The sequence below is a fragment of the Prunus dulcis genome, chromosome 6 (assembly GCF_902201215.1).
Source record: "Prunus dulcis chromosome 6, ALMONDv2, whole genome shotgun sequence".
Lineage (NCBI taxonomy): Eukaryota > Viridiplantae > Streptophyta > Magnoliopsida > Rosales > Rosaceae > Prunus > Prunus dulcis.
In genome coordinates this window covers 27,785,050-27,806,901 of record NC_047655.1, presented here as the reverse complement: position 1 = coordinate 27,806,901, position 21,852 = coordinate 27,785,050, and the positions used below count along the sequence as shown (strand labels likewise).

Genomic DNA, 21,852 nt, shown 5'->3' with positions numbered 1-21,852 from the left:
AAAGAAAAAGAGAAGGGTGGTAGCACTATACCTTCCATTCTCAAGTATTTCTTTCACATGAAGAATTTGTTGGCTGGGAGATTTTTTGTCAAGTAACTTTCTTTCTTTCAGTTTTTTGTCAAGAGATTTTTTGTCAACAGACTTTTGTTTTTCTCAAAATAGAAATTGACAATTATTTTATCTTAACCTCTATTTTTAAATTTTTTTTTTTTTTATGGGTTCTCAAGAAACATTTCACTTCAGTCCTTGACTTGGTGGGCTCGATTGATTATGAGTTTTGAGTCAAATGTGTTCGCTGTGTATATCTGTTCAACTAGGCTTTATATTAATATATACATATTGTTTGATTGTTATAAAATTGAGTTAATTCTTTGATATAATAAGAGAATTTGCCAACCAGCACTTCTACCCCAAAAATAGAGTTTGTATTCTCTAATTCACTCATCTGATTTAAATACATATTACATCCATAATATTCAATTATTCATACCTTCTGTCATGTTCTGATTAATGCTTTGTTTTAATATATTATAAGATTCTCTCTACTTATTATATAGATCAAAAAACCATTTAACCACAAGTGGATTAACAATAAATCAAATTTTTGCATGCTGAATGTTTGGAAATACTATTAAATTGTCATATTTACAGGTAAATTTTTGGGGGAAATGTCCATTTTTCAGGGTTGGTTCTGCCCGTTTTTTTAACAAAAATGTCAAGCCCTTAAATAATTTTTGCTCTAAATAACAGCAAAAAAGTCATATATTCCTAATACATAAGAGAATTAAAAACCTAAACATTATATTTACACCCTTTTTTCCAATTTTTCTTCAAATTATTCAACCATAATTATTTTGCCTCTCTTCAACTTTTCCTTTAGATAAACACAAAATTTAAAATATGTTTACTTTGTATTACTTCAATTAGAAAACCATCTACAGCTTGCTCATTAGTTCTCTTAATTTTGTAACTTTGTATTTCCTACATTGAAAAACTATTTATAACTTTCTTATTAAATCAATAAATTATATTATTCCTGTTTATACATAATTAAATGTTTATGATTATTGTTCTAACTCAATTTCCCCCATTCATCAATATTAACATTTACTATTTTCTCACTTTTTTTTTTATAACAGGGTCAAGACCTCCATCAAAGAGAAGAAAAATCATGAAGAAAGTGCAAAAACAAAGCTCGCCCAATTAAATAGCATGCTGTACAAAACTATCCAACTTTTGCTATTTTGATGCCTACTTCCTACTATAAACATCTCAATGTATATACAAACAAGTGTGATATTTTAACATAACAAGTAGCCTGTAAAATATGTTATTACATGCTTTTTGGCAACTTACACTCCTTTAGTTAAACATAATGTTATAAATTAAATCTCATTGTATATATAAACAATCTAACTTTGTCTACGCAATTTCAAAACCCGCAGCATCGCGCCGGCTTTCCTGCTAATGTTTGCTAAACTCCAAAGGAGAGCATTTGCATTTTAGCCAAGATTAGCGTCATAAAAGAAGACTTACTTTGAATGTTGATTGCATGATTGAAGCAGCTTCTACACCACTCTCAAAAGTTGACAAGGTCAACCACCACCATGGAAATCATAAGAGAGCTTCACAAATTATTATCAAGCAACTGCTTGAACTCCTGTAAAAAATGTCACAATTGTAGCAAAATCCGACGGTCTACAATCTTGTGATCAAAATACTCCTCTCAACCTTAGAGTACTTATAGGTGCGTGTGAGCAAACACATCCAAGGCTCCCACTTTTAAAAATCGGTTATGTCTACTTCCATGTTGGTTCCCTCCAAGTCTTACTGTCAAACCTCGTATTTAGAAATGGAGGAGAATTGCAAGCTTACCACATAATTCATTTGACTTCTTCTGAGATTATTCAAGCAAAAGTTTTCATTGAAAAGCAAACACATTCAATTGAATTGACCATCAGTTTCAAATTTTTGATGAAAAACTTTGCTTCAGATGCCTCTCTTTTTCTTCCTCTATCTTGGGTTGTGCTTAAGCTTCACCAGTTTTGGCTCCTGCGTTGCCAGCAGCCATGAAATCCCACATAGAAAATTGAGCAATGCTCCATGTCCATTGGATATTGATGCTTTCCGTAAAATAATCCGTGAAGCTGATCAACCCCTCTTGCTTCTTGATGTCCAGACAGAGTGCCAGTTCATGCTTGAAGGAATCCGGTTGCTTCGATCAGAATATCTCAGAACCACCGGCTACTTTTCCCCGCCTTCCAATGCCTCCGAGGCATGTTGGCATGCCTATGAAAGTTTGAGCAATGAGTGGTTACCCGGGTTCGGGGTTCGATCCACTTGTGGATTTAAGGCCAGTTTGATGACAGGGGGTTGCATGAATATCACAACCCGGTCACAGTTTGAAAGCCTAATTTCTCAATCTGAGCTGCAGGGAATTCAGGACTCTTGCAATCAGTCTTTGGAGAATAATTCAACTTGTGATTCATGTAAGCAGAGGTTGTGGCGTGTGAGTGCTTCTAACTTTGGTAGGCCTGTGGATGGGAATGAATCAGATTGCAATAGCTATCCATTTATGTATGCTGCAGCTTTTGCTAGCAGGTATGGGCCTACAAACTTGGGCGCAGTCAAGTGTTTGTTTTCACTAGATTTCAATGCCTTTAATGTAAATACTAAAAGGATCAAGCATACCAAGGTAATGCAAAGGGCAGTGTTGGTAGGATGTGTTAGTGGGTTCTTTGTGGCAGTTTTGGTGGTTTGGGTTCTTTGGAGAAGGCACAAGAAGTACAGGGGAAGGAAGAGAAACATGGAGTCAACCGATATGGGTTTTGCTTCAGCCATGGAGATTATTGGTGAAAATACCAGTTTGGTTAAGTTCCCATTTGAGGAAATCAAAAAGGCTACCAAGAATTTCTCAAGGGAGAACATAATTGGGATGGGAGGCTATGGGAATGTCTATAAGGGAATATTAGCTGATGGGTCTGAAGTAGCTTTGAAAAGGTTCAAGAACTTCTCTGCTGGTTGGGATGAAGCTTTTGCACATGAGGTGGAGGTTATTGCAAGCATTAGGCATGTGAATCTTGTTACTGTGAGAGGCTATTGTACTGTGGCTGTGCCTCTGCAAGGCCACCAGAGGATAATTGTGTGTGAATTGGTGCACAATGGAAGCCTCTATGATCATCTTTTTGATTCAAGGATGAAGAAACTCAGTTGGCCAATTCGACAAAAGATTGCTAGTGGAATTGCCCGCGGATTGGCTTATTTGCATTACGGTGTAGAGCCTGCCATCATCCACAGAGATGTTAAAGCGAGTAACATACTTCTAGATCAAACATTTGAGCCAAAACTGGCTGATTTTGGCTTTGCAAAGTTCACACCAGAAGGATTTACACATTTGAGCACAAGGGTAGCTGGGACACTAGGATATGTTGCACCTGAATATGCCATGTATGGGCAATTATCAGAAAGAAGTGATGTCTACAGTTTTGGGGTAGTGCTTCTTGAGCTCCTGAGTGGGAAAAAAGCAGTTGCAGAAGCTGATGGCACCGGAACTTTGCTGTTGGCAGATTGGGCTTGGTCCCAAGTGAGGGAAGGCAACCCATTGGATGTTGTAGATGAAAGCATGCCTGAGTTGGGCTTTGCAGAAGTTATGGAAAGGCATGTTTTAGTTGCAGTTCTTTGCTCTCATCCAGTAGCATATGCAAGGCCAACAATGGACCAAGTTGTGAAGATGTTGGAATCAGATTTTCCACTTCCCTCAATCCCAGATTGCCCTCTTGTTGATGAAATGGTTAAAATAGATCAGCCAGCTAGCTTTAGTGGCTCAAGTTACATTTCAAGCCCTGAGGGCCAGCAACCATGTAGCTATGAGAGTGACCATTCCATTCTAAGTGATTTGGAGAAAGTGGGAAGTTCACAAAAACACATGTAAAGATAGTGTACCAATTCTTTTGAATCATTATAGAGAGACATTTTTTACTGAAGGTGTAAAATTCTTTGATTCATAAAGCCATTCAGCTCAAATTTTGGTAATTAACAATTGCTGAACCTGACACTGGTTTGCTCTGGCTACAGAATCTTTTCTGATTATGTGTTACTATTATTGAAATTGTTTCATCATCACTTAAACTGAGAAGTTCTTGTGCTGAAACTTACTAATATAACTTCTGACTTTGAGCATGGACGAACTGGTCATATGCATACTGGTGTATTTTATAAGTAAAGAAAGTACACTGGTGGTGTAACACATATGTGTTGACTCGATCGTTTCAAATGGAACACTTAACTGAACATAGACTGTAATTATACTAATACTAAAATGATACTTTGAATGCTGACCTAGTATTTAGTAATTTCATCTTGCTTCTCGATTAGATTCTTCGTTGCCGGTCGATTTAAGCTCCAGAATCTTCCCATATTTTTCAACAGATGGAAGAGTTTTCAAAGAAACAGATCATATTTTGGTCAGCTTGATTGCATAGTACTTATTCCATTGGATAGGACAATTGGAAGATGTTAATTAGAATAGGACATGACTACATTCTAATCCAACCAAGGAACATAGGAAAAATCTAATAATTAAGGCCTACATAAGGAATATAATATTGATGCATTATGTGGTGATCTACCATAAAAACTAAGACAAACATGCCAGGTCTCTTTTGGCAACTCTTCTTTTGTTTTTCCTATTAGACTAATTCTTTGGTTTTCATGATTATAAGTTCTAACGTCTAAAATATTCATTTTGATCACAAGGCAACTTCACATAGGAAATGCGCTTATAGGTGTACTACACATACCCAAGACCGGTCAAACAAAGTAGAGCAAATTTTCAGATATGCTCAGATATTCTTGCAAATTTTCAGATATGCTCAGACATTCTTCTCCAATATGGAAGTATTTATAAGAAAGTACAATCCTAAATAAAATTGGAAATAAATCTAAATTACAATAGAAAATAAATCTAAATTACAGTAAGAAATAAATCTCAATTTTAATAGATTAGTCAAGGCAAAACAAAAAAGATGAAAACCATTACACATGGCTCCTCAAGTGAACAATGCCCGCAATTGGTTCTAGTGGTGCGTTCCGTGTATGAAATATTGACACTATTACGTCATCTAAAGGAAAATACTCCCCCACGTCGTGATCCGGTGGAACCGCTTCAGCCAATGATTGAGTCGTTCTTATACTCCATTGTGCCGGACTATGAGGACCGATAATATTTCAATTGTATGATGAGTGAGTAGGTATTTCAATTGTATGATGAGTGAAATGTGAATTTTATAATAAATATGGACACGTGGCAACCGAAAATTTTATCCGAAAATTTAATTTGAAAATTTTATCCAAAAAATGTTATTTGAAATTTTAAGTGAGAATTTATAATAAATAGTGACATGTGACAACCGAAAATATTATCTAAAAAGCTTATCAAAATTAATGGTTTAAGTATTAAAAAATAGAAAATAAAGTAAAATAAATAGTATTTTCCATTGCCCTTGCCTTTTGGGGTGTGGAACAAAAAAAGGTAAGGTTGACACTATTCACATGAATAGTTTTTGCCCTTACCTTGCCTTTGCCTTGCCCTTGCCTTATTGGGTGGAGGTGCTCTAAGGAGAGGAGTAGCAAGAGGGCTATAAAATATAAACACCCATATGGGTGAGAGATGAAAAGCGCCAACAACTCTTAATTTGGCGGATGATTTCAAAGATTAGCAACTAGGGTTGTGAAGAAAATAGGGTTTGTAAAAAAGTAGTAAAGAGACACCCTAGAATTTGGTTCTGATACCAAGTCAAACAAAGTATGGCAAATTTTCAGATATGCTCAAATATTCTTCTTCAATATGGATTTATTTATAAGGAAGTACAACCTAAATAAAATAGGAAATAAATCTAAATTATAATACGACTAGACAAATAGGTAAGTAACCAAAAATCCTAGCATAATGAGGAACCAAAATCCTAAATAAGTAAGGAATCGCTAACAAGACCCCATATTTAAAAGTCAGTTAGAAGTTAGGATCATATCCACAAGTGATTTTAAATTGTTTCCCTCCAACAATAACTGCCAAAATCCAATTTAACTTTCAAGACTTTAACCATTTGTGAGCTCCCAATGACTGAAGTCAAACTTCCCATTTCCCTTCCAAAAAACCAAAAGGACCATCCCCATTTCTGCAAATCTCATGAAAACCTTAATGAGCCATCATATGCCTCTTTTTCATTTCCTCCTTCTTGGATTGGTTTTAGGCTTCACCAATTCTATAGCCGGTAGCCATGAAACCTCACATAGAAAACTGGGTAATGTTTCATGTCCATTGAATATCAATGCTCTCCAAAAACTCATCAGGGAGAACTCTCTACCATTCCCCAAGCAGGATATTGCAACTGAGTGTCAGTACATACTGCAAGGAATGCGTCTGATTCGATCAGAATATCTTCGAACCAGTGGATTGTTTTCACTGTCTCCGGATGTCTTGGATGTCTGCTGGGATTCATATGAGAATCTAGTCAATGAATTCATACCAGGGTTTGACATCAAATCCACCTGTGGCTTGAAGACCAGTTTCATTTCACAGACTTGTATGAACATCACAAAAAAGTCTGATTTTGAGAGCTTGGTTTCAGCGCAGGAGTTGCAGCAAATGAAGGGTTCTTGTGATCAGTCTTTGAAGAATAATTCTGCTTGTAATTCCTGCGTGGAACGCTTGTCGACTGTTCGTGCCTCTTATTTCAAAGCCCCTAATGATGGGAATGTTTCGGACTCCAATGGGTACCCATTTATATATGCTGCAGCTTTTGCTAACAAGTTTGGACCAATTGATATAGGGACTGCCAAGTGTTTATTTCTGCTTGATTTCTCTCCATCTAGGAAAAAGCCTAAAAACTCCAATGCAGTGATGTGGGGGATCATGACGGGTTGTTTCCATGGCTTTGTTGGGGCAGTTATAGTGCTTTGGTTTCTTTGGATATGGCACAAGAAATGGAAGAGGACAAAAAAGGAGAATTTGGTTCAAATCGAACCATTTTCGAGTGTGGAGCTGGAATCCTGTGGTAGAAATTCTTCTTCATTAAAGCTCAGCTTCGAGGAAATTCGAAAGGCTACAGGGAATTTCTCAAGGGAGAACATTATTGGTATGGGAGGATTTGGGAATGTTTACAAGGGGATATTAGAAGATGGGTCAGAGGTTGCATTGAAAAGGTTCAAGAACTGCTCTGCTGTTGGAGACCAACTTTTTGCACATGAAGTGGAGGTTATTTCCAGTGTAAGGCATGTGAATCTTGTGGCTCTGAGAGGCTATTGTATTTCAACATTGCCTAGAGAAGGCCACCAGAGAATACTAGCTTGTGATTTGATGCGAAACGGAAGCCTCTACGACCATCTTTTTCAACCAGAATTCATGAAGCTTAGTTGGTCGATTCGCCAAAAGATTGCACTTGGAATGGCTCGCGGATTGGCTTATTTACACCATGGAGTGCAGCCTGCTATCATTCATAGAGACATTAAAGCAAGCAATGTACTTCTGGATGAAACATTTGAGGCAAAACTGGCTGACTTTGGCCTTGCAAAGTTCACATCAGAAGGACAGACACATGTGAGCACAAGGGTGGCTGGGACACTTGGTTATGTGGCTCCTGAGTATGCTTTGTATGGCCAAATATCTCAAAAAATTGACGTGTACAGTTTCGGGGTTGTGCTACTGGAGATTTTGAGTGGGAAGAAAGCAGTTACTGAATTCACTGATGAGAACAGGCCTTTGTTATTGGCAGATTGGGCATGGTCACAAGTGAGGGAGGGCAGAGCTTTTGATGTCTTTGATGAAGGCATGCCTGAGTTAGGCCTACCAGAAGCAATGGAGAGATATGTTTTGGTTGCTGTGCTTGCTTCTCATCCAGTAGCATATGCCAGGCCAACAATGGACCAAATTGTGAAAATACTAGAAAATACTATTCCAATTCCCTCCATCCCAGACCGTCCATTATCTCTTTTATCACACACTGATGATGCAGAGAGATCTTCAAGGAGCTTCAATGGTTTGTATTTACAAATGCAACTCAACAGACCAAAAATGTAAATATCATATCCCATGTGAGAAACGGTTTAATTGATTCATGTTTCAAAGTGCCTCATGAGTTTTGGTTTCTCTTTCGGAATCATAGATTAAAAGAATTAATAAGACAAATATAGCAGCCATATTTGCATTAATTATTATTCATCATCCCTGTAAATTGTGGCCTACAATTTTATTAAACAAACTAGGCAACAAAGTTCAACATCATCAACATGTTATGTCATGTGTCCCTGAAATTAGAGCTCAGCTTATGGCCATGGTAGGAAGTTGGCATCATCGTCTGTAGCAGCAGAAGCTGGAGAAATAGGGAAGCCCTTTTTGCAGCAGTGACACTGCTTCTTAACACAAGTGCAATAAACGCATCTAGGGCAATACGAGTAGCAGTCTTCAGCATTGCGGCAGGAAAGATTTTGTACAGGCACCCTTGCTTCCGCATATAGCTCCAGACCTGCCATGCCAACACATTTGAGTTTCCCATTTTAGTTATAAACTTACCAACTTATTCGTAATGCATTTTCATGATATTTTTCCTAGTTTCGATCCATTTGCATGACATAGTTGCTAATTTAGAAAACATAATGTTTGAATAGAGGCCATATTTTGGGTTTTAACTTTCGAGTTTTGGTCGGACTTAGGGTACCTAACACTCGAGAATTGAAGCCTAAATTTAACCGAGATATGTAGTATTATTATCCCAAAAGTAAATGATGAGGATGAGATATCTTACCAGAAGCAAGAACCAAGTGTGCAGCCAAAAAAGCCATTTTTTTTTATGCAAACTTGTCCATGTCTTTTTTAGTTAGCGGGTTTTTCGCAGCTATGGTCCCTCAACTATACCCTAATTGCATTTGGGTCACTAAACTCAATTATTAGTTGCAGAGGTCACTCAACTGTGTGTTTTGTTGCACCGTTAGTCCCTACCGTCAAGTCTCTCTAACGGAAGGGACTAATGGTGCAACACAACACCTAATTGAGTGACCTCTATAACTATTTTGTGGAGTTAAGTGACAAAAATGTAACTCCGAGTAGAGTTGAGGGATCATTGCTACAAATAATCCTAACTAAAAAGTCACATTTGCCCATCAATAATTGGATAGATCTTGCCACGTCATTATTTTAAATGGAAAAAACTAACGGACTTGACGGAAGGACTACTGGTGCAACGAAACACATAGTTGAGTGACCTCTGCAACTAATAATTGAGTTCAGTGACCCAAATGCAATTACGGGTATAATTGAGGGACCATAGCTGCGATAAACCCTTTAGTTAGCAATGAGATAGCAAGGCAGGAATGGATAATGTTGGTAATGGCACTTCTTGTTTGCACTCAAGAACTTAAATGTTGGTAATAGCTCCCGATTGATTCATGTTTCAACGTGCCTCATGAGTTTTAGTTTTAGTTTTGGAATCATAAATTAAAACGAATTACTAAGATTAATTTTAGGTAATTCAAATTATTGTTTGTATTAAAAATAAATAATTTAATACATGAGGTTTGTAGTTCAAGTGATTAAGAGCATTTACCGTTGCACCTTAGGTTCAATTTCCCCCGAATCTTGAGCCTCTGCATTTATATTATGTAAATTTATGTGCATTTCGGAACAACTTAAAAGACGATTTTTAGATTTTCGGCAACGGGGGTCGTTTGGATTTGACACCACAAAATCGTCGTGCGTGTGAGGCTTTAAGTGAGCGAAGCCAAAGCAGATACGTGTCCGGATCAGCTTGGAATCATAATAATAAGTTAGGATCTAGGAGCAAGAAGAAGCAAAGCGATAATGTCTCACATTCGCCAGCCAAATCAAGATGGGATCTAGTAGCAGCAAAGCGACGATGTCTTCACTATCATCTTCAACATCAGCTTCTGGCAATCGTCCGAGGCTTCGATCCTACGATAACAAGAATGAAGACCAATTTTCACTAGTAGTGAAAAGAAAGTCGTTCATGGAAAAGAAGCGATCAGCAAATCCAAGGGCGTAGAGAAGGGGGATGAGTTTACGGCTTACTAGAAAAACAAAAATAAAACTAAAGAGACGGCGTCAAGGCCTTAGTTTGGCCCAAAAACTTTTACAGTGGCTTGCTATGAAACATGAGTTTACGGTTAAGATGTTTTGAAATGCACGTAATATAAATGCAGGGGTTTGGGATCCGATTTTCCCCTCTCCGATATCACTTATATCATTAAAAAAAATTAATAATAGAAATATCGCAGGCATATTTTTATTAATTCTTCATCATCTCTGTAAACTATGGTTTACAATTTTATTGAGCAAACAAGGCAACAACACCATGTCATGTGTGCCTGAAATTAATTAACTTCAGTTCACGGCCATGGGAGAAAGGGGAGGAGGAATGGTGTGATGCGCCTCTACTTTCTGGTTAGCACAGCAAAAATTCGCACATTCTGGATCATAGATGCAATCAGGCTCTATGACTGCGATGTTTCTTGCTTCAGCACATAACTCCAAACCTGCCAATAATTAATTATTGATTTACTTATATAATGAGTAGAATACTGTGATATTAGTCGATATTGAATCTTAGGAGTTATCCAAATTTAACTTAATTTTAAACACCAAGCATGGTGAAACGAGAATGAGAGATTTTACCAGATGCAATGACCATGAGCACAACTAGAAGAGCCAATTTTGATGAAGACTTGTCCATGTCTTTTTGAGCTAGCAATTAGATAGCAGGAATGTATAAGATATGTATATAATATATAGGAAATTGACTGCTGCGCTCAAGTAATTGAAGTTCCTGTAGTGATATGAGATTTATATAGGTGTAGCAATTAGTTAAAAAGCTAAGAAATTAGGTAAAGTGGAGAGGGTAGGTTGGGAAATGGGTTAGAATTTGATTAGGCAAAGGGCTCAACTCCCTTATGGAATAACGAAAAAAAGAAGGTAAGAAATCTAAAATACATAGAAAAATGTATCTCGTCTCTTGTGATGAGTAAGCGAAAATATACATTTTGGTGGATTGTGTTTTATGAATTTCTAAAAGAGTTATGATTCAGATAAGAGTTTGATTTCCTCCCATCGCAATAATAAGAAATTTAATATAAGAAAAATTCATGTTTTCTCTTTTGGTAAGTAAGCGAAAAATGCATCTTGTTGGATTGTGATTTATGGATTGCTAAAGGAATGAGCTAAAAGGGTCAAAAATCCAAACCTCGAGGTCAAACCAAGTGTTGTTGAAGATAAGTGACGACATGTGTTATATCAAAAGTTTGATTCCCTTTCATTGTAACAAGAAGAAATTTAATATAGAGAAAAATGCATCTTTTTTTTTGGCTAAGCAAGTAAAAAATGCATCTTGATGGATTATGTTGTAGCTATACACATTAGTTACACCTATCTGACTTGGAATGGATGAAATGAAGAATGATTAAAACATAATATATAAAGAATAATGCTAACATATTACTTAATTGCAAATATTAAACTAAAAAAACTAATTTCGTATAAAACAAAATAAAAAACAAAGTTCACAAAATAATCTAAAACAATTAATTACTATTTATTATGAAATTTATGAAATTAGTAAAGTATTTAAATACTAATTATTCACTAAAGAAATAAACATAATTACTAATTAAAGTAATTATAAAAGGCTAAGATATTACTTAATTAGAAAAAGAAAACCATTTTGGGATATACTTTTAAAATATTAGAATATATTTAACGAGTATATCCGCATAGCCATACTCTTTAAATATATAATATTTTAACAGTATAGTCACGAGGCTATACTTGTTAAATATTAACATATTTTAAAAGTATAACCCGTGCAGCTATACATTTAAAATATTAGAATATATTTAAAGAATATATCAGCCCGACTATACTCTTTAAATATTAATGTCATTTTGTTATCATCACGAATTAGGTTATCCTCTTGAGAGGCATAGTTGAAAAAGAAAGTCAATAACAAATCACTTAGTTCAAATTCAACCTCACGAATTTCAGAATCCTAAGCATGTTTTTCAATGCTTGACTGACCAAATGCATTTCGTAAACATGAACTTGCTGGATCAAGACACATCAATTGCTTCTGCATATAGCTCCAAACCTACCATGCCAACACATTTGAGTTTCCAATTTTAGTTATAAACTTACCAACTTATTCTTAATGTATTTTCATGATATTTTTGCTAGTTTCGATCCATTTGTATGAGATAGTTGCTAATTTAGAATACATAATATTTTGTTAGAGGCCATATTTTGGGTTCTAACTTTCGAGTTTTGGTCGGACTTAGGATACCTAACACTCGAGAGTTGAAGCCTAATTTAACCGATATATGTAATATTATTATTGCCAAAGTAAATAATGAGGATGAGATATCTTACCATATGCAATAACCAAGAGTGTAACCAAAAAAGCCACTTTTTGTGCAAACTTATCCATGTGTTTTTCAGTCAGCAATTAGAGCAAGGCAAAAATGTATAATGTTGGTAATGGCGTTTGTTGTTTTTTGTTGCACTCAAGCACTTGCTTTGAATCCCACATAGTATGTATTTATATAGGTGAAACAATTAGCTAAAGAGGTAACGAATTTAATACAGTTAAAAATGCATATTTTTCTTTGGTAAGCAAGTAAAAAATGCATCCCTGTTTTTTTTTTTTTTGGTAAGAAAGCATCAAATGCATTACAATACCCAAATTATTTACACCTATCTCTCTCGAAATGAATTGATATATATTTTTGTTTATGGATTGTGTCACCAATAATTGGGCCAAGCTTAAGCCCTCATAAAAGTCACAAATGGGAGAGGCCCAAAGTCTTTGCCTATTTTCATTTTCACTTTTTCACAAAGGCCCTAATGCTTATTGTTACATATGTAATCAGTCCGATTGATTCATGTTTCAAAGTGCCTTATGAGTTTTAATCTAATATCAAAACGAATTACTAAGATAAATTTCAAGTAATTCCGATTATTGTTTGTATTAAAAATAAATAAATTAATGCAAGGGGTTTGTTGCTCAAGTGGTTAAGAGCATTTACCGTTATACCTTAGGTTCAATCTTCCCATTCCAGATATCGCTTGTATCATAAAAAATAAATTAATAAGAGCAATATAGCAGCTATATTTTTATTAATTCTTCATCATCTCTGTAAACTATGGTTTACAATTTTATTGAGCAAACAAGGCAACAACACCATGTCATGTGTGCCTGAAATTAATTAACTTCAGTTCACGGCCATGGGAGAAAGGGGAGGAGGAATGGTGTGATGCGCCTCTACTTTCTGGTTAGCACAGCAAAAATTCGCACATTCTGGATCATAGATGCAATCAGGCTCTATGACTGCGATGTTTCTTGCTTCAGCACATAACTCCAAACCTGCCAACAATTAATTATTGATTTACTTATATAATGAGTAGAATATTGTGATATTAGTCGATATTGAATTTTGGGACTTATCCAAATTTAACTTAATTTTAAACACCAAGCATGGCAAAACGAGAATGAGAGATTTTACCAGATGCAATGACCATGAGCACAACTAGAAGAGCCAATTTTGATGAAAACTTGTCCATGTCTTTTTGAGTTAGCAATTAGATAGCAGGAATGTATAAGATACGTATATAATATATAGGAAATTGACTGCTGCGCTCAAGTACTTGAAGTTCCTATAATGATACGAGATTTATATAGGTGTAGCAATTAGTTAAAAAACTAAGAAATTAGGTAAAGTGGAGAGGGTAGGTTGGGAAATGGGTTAGAATTTGATTAGGCAAAGGGCACGACTCCCTTATGGAATAGCGAAAAAAAGAAGGTAAGAAATTTAAAATACTAGAAAAATGTATCTTGTCTCTTTTGATGAGTAAGCGAAAAAATACATTTTGGTGGATTATGTTTTATGAATTTCTAAAAGAGCTATGATTCATATAAGAGTTTGATTTCCTCCCATTGTAACAATAAGAAATTTAATATAGAGAAAAATTCATGTTTTCTCTTTTGGTAAGTAAGCAAAAAATGCATCTTGTTGGATTGTGACGTATGGATTGCTAAAGGAATTAGCTCAAAAGGTCAAAAATCTAAAACTCAGGGTCAAATCATGTGGTGAAGGTAAGTGGGGACATGTGGATCAAAAGTTTAATTTCCTCCCATTGTAACAATAAGAAATCTAATATAGAGAAAAATTCATGTTTTCTCTTTTGGTAAGGTAGCGAAAAATGCGTCTTGTTGGATTTTTTTTGTATGAATTGCTAAAAGAATTAACCAAAAGGGTCTAAACCTCGGGGTCAAACCAATTGGGGAAGGTAAGTGACGACATGTGCTATATCAAAATGGTATAAAAGGCTAAAAAAAAACTAATTTTGTATAAAACAAAATTTCACAAAAACTTTCAGAAAATAATCTAAAACAATTCATTACTATTTATTATGTAATTTATGAAATTACTAAAATATTTAAATACTAATTATTTACTAAAGAAATATACATAATTACTAGTTGAAGTAATTATAAAAGGCTAAGATATTACTTAATTACGAAAAAGAAAATCATTTTGGGATATACTTTTAAAATATTAGAATATATTTGACGAGTATATCCGCGTAGCTATACTCTTTAAATATATATATATATATATATGAATATTTTAACAGTATAGTGACGAGGCTATAATTGTTAAATATTAACATATTTTAAACGTCCAGCCGCACGGCCATAATCGTTAAATATATTCGAATATTTTAAAAGTATAACCGTGCGGCTATACATTTAAAATATTATAATATATTTAAAAAATATAGCAGCCCGGCTATACTCTTTAAATTTTAATATCATTTTGTTATCATCACGAATTAGGTTATTCTCTGAGAGGCATAGTTGAAAAAAAAAGTCAATAACAAATCATCACTTAATTCAAATTCAACCTCACGAATTTCATAATCCTAAGCATGTTTTTCAATGCTTGACTGACCAAATGCATTTCGTAACACATGAACTTGCTGGATCAAGACACATCAATTGCTTCTGCATATAGCTCCAAACCTACCATGCCAGCACATTTGAGTTTCCCATTTTAGTTATAAACTTACCAACTTATTCTTAATGTATTTTCATGATATTTTTGCTAGTTTCGATCCATTTGCATGAGATAGTTGCTAATTTAGAATACATAATGTTTTGATAGAGGCTATATTTTGGGTTTTAAATTTCGAGTTTTGGTTGGACTTAGGGTACCTAACACTCGAGAGTTGAAGCCTAAATTTAACCGATATATGTTGTATTATTTTCGCGAAAGTAAATAATAAGGATGAGATATCTTACCATATGCAATAACCAAGAGTGTAACCAAAAAAGCCATTTTTTAATACAAACTTCTCCATGTATTTTTTGGTCAGCAATTAGATAGCAAGGCAGAAATGTATAATGTTGGTAATGGCCTTTGTTGTTTTGCACTCAAGTACTTGCTTTGAATCCCACATAGTATATATTTATATAGGTGAAACAATTAGCTAAAGAGCGTAACAAATTTGATACAGTGAAAATGCATATTTTTCTTTGGTGAGTAAGTGAAAAATGCATCTTTTTTTTTTTTTTTGGTGGTAAGAAAGCATCAAATGCATTACAATACCCAAATTATTTAAACTTGTCCCACTCGAAATGGATTGATATATATTTTTGTTTGTGGGTTTTGTCACCCATAATTGGGCCGCGCTTAAGCCCTCATAAAAATCACCAATGGGAGAGGCCCAAAGTCTTTGCCTATTTTCACTTTCACTTTTTCATAAAGGCCCTAATGCTTATTGTTACATGTGTAATCAGCCTAGTTGATTCATGTTTCAAAGTGCCTTATGAGTTTTAATCAAATACTAAAACGAATTACTAAGATAAATTTCAAGTAATTCCGGTTATTGTTTGTATTAAAAATAAATAAATTAATGTAAGGGGATTGTTGCTCAAGTGGTTAAGAGCATTTACCGTTATACCTTAGGTTCAATCTCCCCATCCCAGATATCGCTTGTATAATAAAAAATAAATTAATAAGAGCAATATAGCAGCTATATTTTTATTAATTCTTCAGAGGTTCGGGATCCGATTTCCCACTCTCCGATATCGCTTATATCATTAAAAAAAAGCTAATAATAGAAATATCGCAGCCATATTTTTATTAATTCTTCATCATCTCTGTAAACTATGGTTTAAAATTTCATTGAGCAAATGTGTGTCTGAAATTAATTAACTTCAGTTCATGGCCATGGGAGAAAGGGGAGGAGGAATGGTGTGATGCGCCTCTACTTTCTGGTTAGCACAGCAAAAATTCGCACATTCTGGATCATAGATGCAATCAGGCTCTATGACTGCGATGTTTCTTGCTCCAGCACATAACTCCAAACCTGCCAACAATTAATTATTGATTTACTTATATAATGAGTAGAATATTGTGATATTAGTCGATATTGAATTTTGGGACTTATCCAAATTTAACTTAATTTTAAACACCAAGCATGGCAAAACGAGAATGAGAGATTTTACCAGATGCAATGACCATGAGCACAACTAGAAGAGCCAATTTTGATGAAAACTTGTCCATGTCTTTTTGAGTTAGCAATTAGATAGCAGGAATGTATAAGATACGTATATAATATATAGGAAATTGACTGCTGCGCTCAAGTACTTGAAGTTCCTATAATGATACGAGATTTATATAGGTGTAGCAATTAGTTAAAAAACTAAGAAATTAGGTAAAGTGGAGAGGGTAGGTTGGGAAATGGGTTAGAATTTGATTAGGCAAAGGGCTCGACTCCCTTATGGAATAGCGAAAAAAAGAAGGTAAGAAATCTAAAATACATAGAAAAATGTATCTTGTCTCTTTTGATGGTAAGCGAAAAAGTATGTTTTGGTGGATTGTGTTTTATGAATTTCTAAAAGAGTTATGATTCATATAAAAGTTTGATTTCCTCTCATTGTAACAATACGAAATTTAATATAGAGAAAAATTCATGTTTTCTCTTTTGGTAAGTAAGCGAAAAATGCATCTTGTTGGATTGTGTCGTATGGATTGCTAAAGGACTTAGCTAAAAAGGTCAAAAATCTAAACCTCGGGGTCAAACCAATTGGTGAAGGTAAGTGGTGACATGTGATAGATCAAAAGTTTGATTTCCTCCCATTGTAACAATAAGAAATTTAATATAGAGAGAAATTAATGTTTTCTCTTTTGGTAAGTAAGCGAAAAATGTATCTTGTTGGATTGTGTTGTATTGATTGCTAAAGGAATTAGCTAAAATGGTCATAAATCTAAACCTCGAGGTCAAACCAAGTGGTGAAGGTAAGTGGGGAAATGTGTTAGATCAAAAGTTTGATTTCCTTCCATTGTAACAACAGGAAATTTAGTATAGAGAAAAAAATCATGTGCTCTTTTGGTAAGTAAGTGAAAAATGCATCTTGTTGGATTGTGTTGTATGGATTGCTAAAGGAATTAGCTAAAAGGGTCAGAAATCTAAACCTCGGGCATGTTGTAGACCAAAAGTTTGATTCCCTTCTATTGTAACAATAAGAAATTTAATATAGAGAAAAATACATGTTTTCTCTTTTGGTAAGTAAGCGAAAAACTCATCTTATTGGATTGTGTTGTATTGATTGCTAAAGGAATTAGCTAAAAGTGGCGAAGGTAAGTGGCGATATGTGTTAGATCAAAAGTTTTATTCCCTTCAATTGTCATTTAAAAAATTAAACTTTTTGTTACAATTGCTATTGAGGGAGGGGGAATCGAAACTGGAACCTCAAGTGGGGTAAAGCTTTTAACCACTTGAGTTACAAACTCTTGCGCAAAAAAGAAGAAAAAGAAAGCATCTTTCATATTTTGGTAAGTAAGCCGAAATGCATTTGTACAAACATTAGTTACATTACCCCATGTTCGAGTCTGTAATGGATTGCCAAATCTCCCCCATAATTCTAAAAAGAAACTGTGTTTTTATCTTTTTCATCCTATTTTAATTTCTCCCCCTGGATGAAAGTTAAAGTATCATATTTCGGAAAATAAACTAAAAATTACGAACATCTTGTACTACTACTAATGTAGGCAAACGATGCACATATATATGGGAGAAGAAGTTGAGTTGGTAGATTAATGTAGCAGGATCATAGAAGTTGTGTTTTGCTAGAGAATTAATTCAGAGCTTTTATTTATAATCAATATATTTATATAAATCTGTTCGGTTTACAATTTGATTGCACTAACATCTTCATCAACATGTCATATGTCATGTAAAGTGCGCCTGAAATTAGAGTTGATGCTGCTGATGGGTCAATGGGAGAAGCATTCTTGAAACTTCTTACAAGCTGGACCAGGAATGATTAGTGTTTACTGTTTGCACTGAACTACTTGCTTTGAAACCCCACAACATTTATCTATATAGGTGAAGCAGTTAGCTAAAGAGGGTAAACAATTTACTACAGTGAAAAATGCATCTCGTTTTCTGGCTAAGCAAGTAAAAAATGCATCTTGATGGATACATTAGTTACACCTGTCTGACTTGGAATGGATGAAATGTGTGGCCTTCAAAAGTTGTAAAATGATGACTTTCCTTTTCTAAAAAAGTTTGCAAATGGTTTTCTGCACAGGTAATGAAAGATTGAAAGTTTAAAGATTTTCTCATAGAGACTCTGAAACTTGTCTTGAAGAAATTTGGTACCAACCTCTTTCTATCTCACCATATAAAAGGTGAACAATGGAAGAAATAAAAGCATCACCTGTACACACTTATTTCAGTACAGCAAACAAACTCTTAGTCCTCTACATTAATTGGAGTATCCAAAGAATTCTTCATTTGGATACATCTTCTGGAAAAGCTGTCAAGTTCAAGCATTAACACCAAATTTCATAAGGTTGAATATCAAGCCACGTATAGTAACAAGAAATGAAGCATTATAAACAAAATATGATGCCAATAAAAAGATGATCATACCACCACAGCTGCATCTAACAGACCATCGTAGCTGAGATTTCCATCTGGCATGGGAGTTGAAATGAGATGTTCATGTTGCTCCTGAAATCAATGTAAACCAGAAAACAAAAACAAAAACAAAAACAAAAATCATCATAGATGGACATCAAAAGGGAGGGATGAGTAAAAAAGCAGTCAAAAATTGCATGTAAATCAATGCGAGAAAATTATAGATAAACAAAATAGAGTGCAAAAAAAATTAAAGCCAACATGAGTGGCACACCATATACAGCTCCTGAATATACAATGTGCTCCAAAGTAAGTTAGGTTTCAATTTTACTTGTGCATCTTCACTTTCAAATGCGGAACCATTTTCAGGATTTCCAGGACCAGGAAGTGTGAGAAGAGAATTCACGGCCGCATGTAGCAACCTTTTCCCTTGTTCCGCATGATCACATAAAGCAGAAAAATACAACACATACCTGAAGACACACCAAGGTAAACAAGGTCAAAATTGAACAGCTTCTTCAAGAGAGTGAGGGAGCTTATTTTTTTATATTTAACATAAACATACATGCCCTTTGGACAAACATCCGTTTCCGAACTGCCCCCTTCTGTCTGGATAACCCGGAATGTGCCATCAACAGACATGCCCTTTGGACAAGCATCCATTCCCGAACCGCCAGCTATTTGGATAACCCGGATTAAGGTATCCTGTTCAGGGTACAAAGCTAGGGAGGAAAAGAAAGCAAAGGAAATGATTACTTTTTATTATTATTATTTTCTCAACAAAGTACAGTAGCATACCCTAAATTAAGTCTTACTTCTAGGAGGATATACAAGCAAACAGTTTGATGTTTTTGGCTTCACAGAACTGGCTGTGATGCATATTCCCCTTGCCACCTTTCCTTTAGTATCTTTAAGACTTAAACCTTGAAGGCCTTCTCTCAGACAGTCTGGTGGAGATGGAGCTGGTGCCAACGGGACGGTGAAGGCCGGATTCAAAACTAGCTGATGACTAAACAAATCCTGACCTGAAGCTAATCTAACACCCTTATATTTCCCACTATCCTGCAAAATTCTCAAGCCAATTTACAAATGAAATTAGTTTGCACCTTTCAGGAACCATATGTTAGTTTATCGATAAGTATATTCACTCTTATACCTTGTCCATAAGCACAGCAGTCACTGGCCTTCGCATAGCCTGCATGATAGAATTTTAAAGAGAACTAAGAGAAAGTGGTAAGCAAAACCAAACAAAATTGGCCCAAAATAAACAAGTAAACAATAAAGGGTACACGTGTGCAAAGAAGTATGTACAGGCCAGCAATGGTGTAGGATGTTTTTCCTTGAAAAACAAGAAACAGATACTTCTACTTGAACTTACACAAATGCAACCTTTAACAGCCGCACGACGGCCAAAGAAAGCTAATAAATCCCCATGACCATACGTAGGATAAATCCAAGGGCCAGGACCATTTTCAGACCTTGTGAGAAGAAGAACAAGCACAATGAAGAACATCACCACAACAATAATACATAAAATCTGAAAATTCATTAGATAAACTGTAATTACTGAGCAGAAAACGGAGAGGAGAAAACTAACCAACCAACCTCGATTTGTCGTAAAGTGCTAAACGCTCTATCCCAGCTCTTGTCTTCAGATTACTTTTACAAACTTCCAAGTTGAAATTTTCTTCATCATAATCTACCATGGCAATGTACAGAATAAACCTATTTTACAGAGCAAAAAATGACAGCAAGTTCAAGTTTTTGTCAGCAAATTCCAATTTCCAAATAATAAAAAATTAGCAGCAGAACATCTAATCCAAAGCAAATAAAGAAATAAAAAACTCAATAGAAAAAAAAAAATTGAAGTGATCAATGTGTACATACGACTTAATCTTGGCTGACAACTGCATTCCATCTAAGAAATCAACAAAAGGGCTCTCCAAATCCTCCTCCGAAATCTTGAAACTTTCACTACAAATTTGGCTCCATTCTTCGTCTTGCTGCTGAACAAGCTTGATGAAACTCCTCAACTTGGACTTCTCTATAAGCTTTAGGCTCGTCCACAAACACTTCTCCTTTTGAATATGGAAAGATATGTAACTTCCCATTGCTCTCATAAAAAACGCAAACTCCATCGATGCTTTTGAATTTCAATATCCCATTTTCCACATATAGGTCGACACCGGATTTGAATAATAAAGTCAGTGGCTTTGTCACCATGGAACAAAAGCCTGGGCCCGCCAAGGTCAATGTTTAATTTATCCGCAGAAGGGATTTCAAGGGCGTAGTTGGTAGTTTCAATGTCGGAGTATAGTAGCCGTGGGATGAGCTCTAAGGCCACAAAATCATGGTGATCATAAGCATGGCCGCTGCAAGTAGGGTTTTTAGCAGTAAAATGGGAATTTAGGAAGGAGGTGAATTGATGGAGGGGAAGAGAGGCAAAGTGGCTGCCGTTAAAGTCGTTGGGGTCAATTTGGAGGACGGTTTTTCCGGCAGCAGTGGCTGCGGCGGCAATGACTGTGTTCAGGGAGGCCTATTCCGATTACAATAAGGTCATACGTTGTGGGTTCGATTGGAGAGTCTGAACTCATGGCTGCTTTACAGAGCAAACGTTTGACGTGCTAGACAAGACAGAGAGAAATGCACCAAAAAAAATAAACGAAACGAACCGAGAAACTTGCAGTTTGCTTGGACTCACAACTTGGTGCTGGGAGATTGCGGGAGAGGGAGAAAGCTCGCGGGAGGGTGAAGAAGAAAGGCACGCGCTTTGCTTCTAAAACAGAGCAATTAATTTGAAGTTTGAAGTATAGGATATGGGAAATTATTTTCAATTAAAAATCTTTTTCGCGAATCAAATGGGG

At 35.4% G+C, this 21,852-nt stretch overlaps 2 protein-coding genes and 1 pseudogene across 2 annotated transcripts; 2 read left to right on the top strand and 1 right to left on the bottom strand.

Annotated features, from left to right (window-relative positions):
- Positions 1-10: 10 nt before the first annotated feature.
- On the top strand, positions 11-4,023 carry LOC117631175 (probable LRR receptor-like serine/threonine-protein kinase RKF3). Its single transcript, XM_034364181.1, has one exon. It carries the CDS (start codon positions 1,994-1,996, stop codon positions 3,929-3,931), a length of 1,938 nt encoding a protein of 645 aa, XP_034220072.1. The 5' UTR covers positions 11-1,993; the 3' UTR covers positions 3,932-4,023.
- A 2,164-nt stretch (positions 4,024-6,187) lies between these two features.
- Positions 6,188-8,077, top strand: LOC117630606 (probable LRR receptor-like serine/threonine-protein kinase RKF3). The gene has a single exon (XM_034363307.1). The coding sequence runs from the start codon at positions 6,188-6,190 to the stop codon at positions 8,075-8,077; it is 1,890 nt and encodes a 629-aa protein (XP_034219198.1).
- A 10,239-nt stretch (positions 8,078-18,316) lies between these two features.
- LOC117631998 lies at positions 18,317-21,752 on the bottom strand (annotated as a pseudogene).
- Positions 21,753-21,852: the final 100 nt, after the last annotated feature.

What these genes read in the sequence shown, in the direction of transcription:
- LOC117631175 (XM_034364181.1), top strand. Translation starts at nt 1,994, where the DNA reads ATGCCTCTCTTTTTCTTCCTCTATCTTGGGTTGTGCTTAAGCTTCACC.
- LOC117630606 (XM_034363307.1), top strand. Translation starts at nt 6,188, where the DNA reads ATGAAAACCTTAATGAGCCATCATATGCCTCTTTTTCATTTCCTCCTT.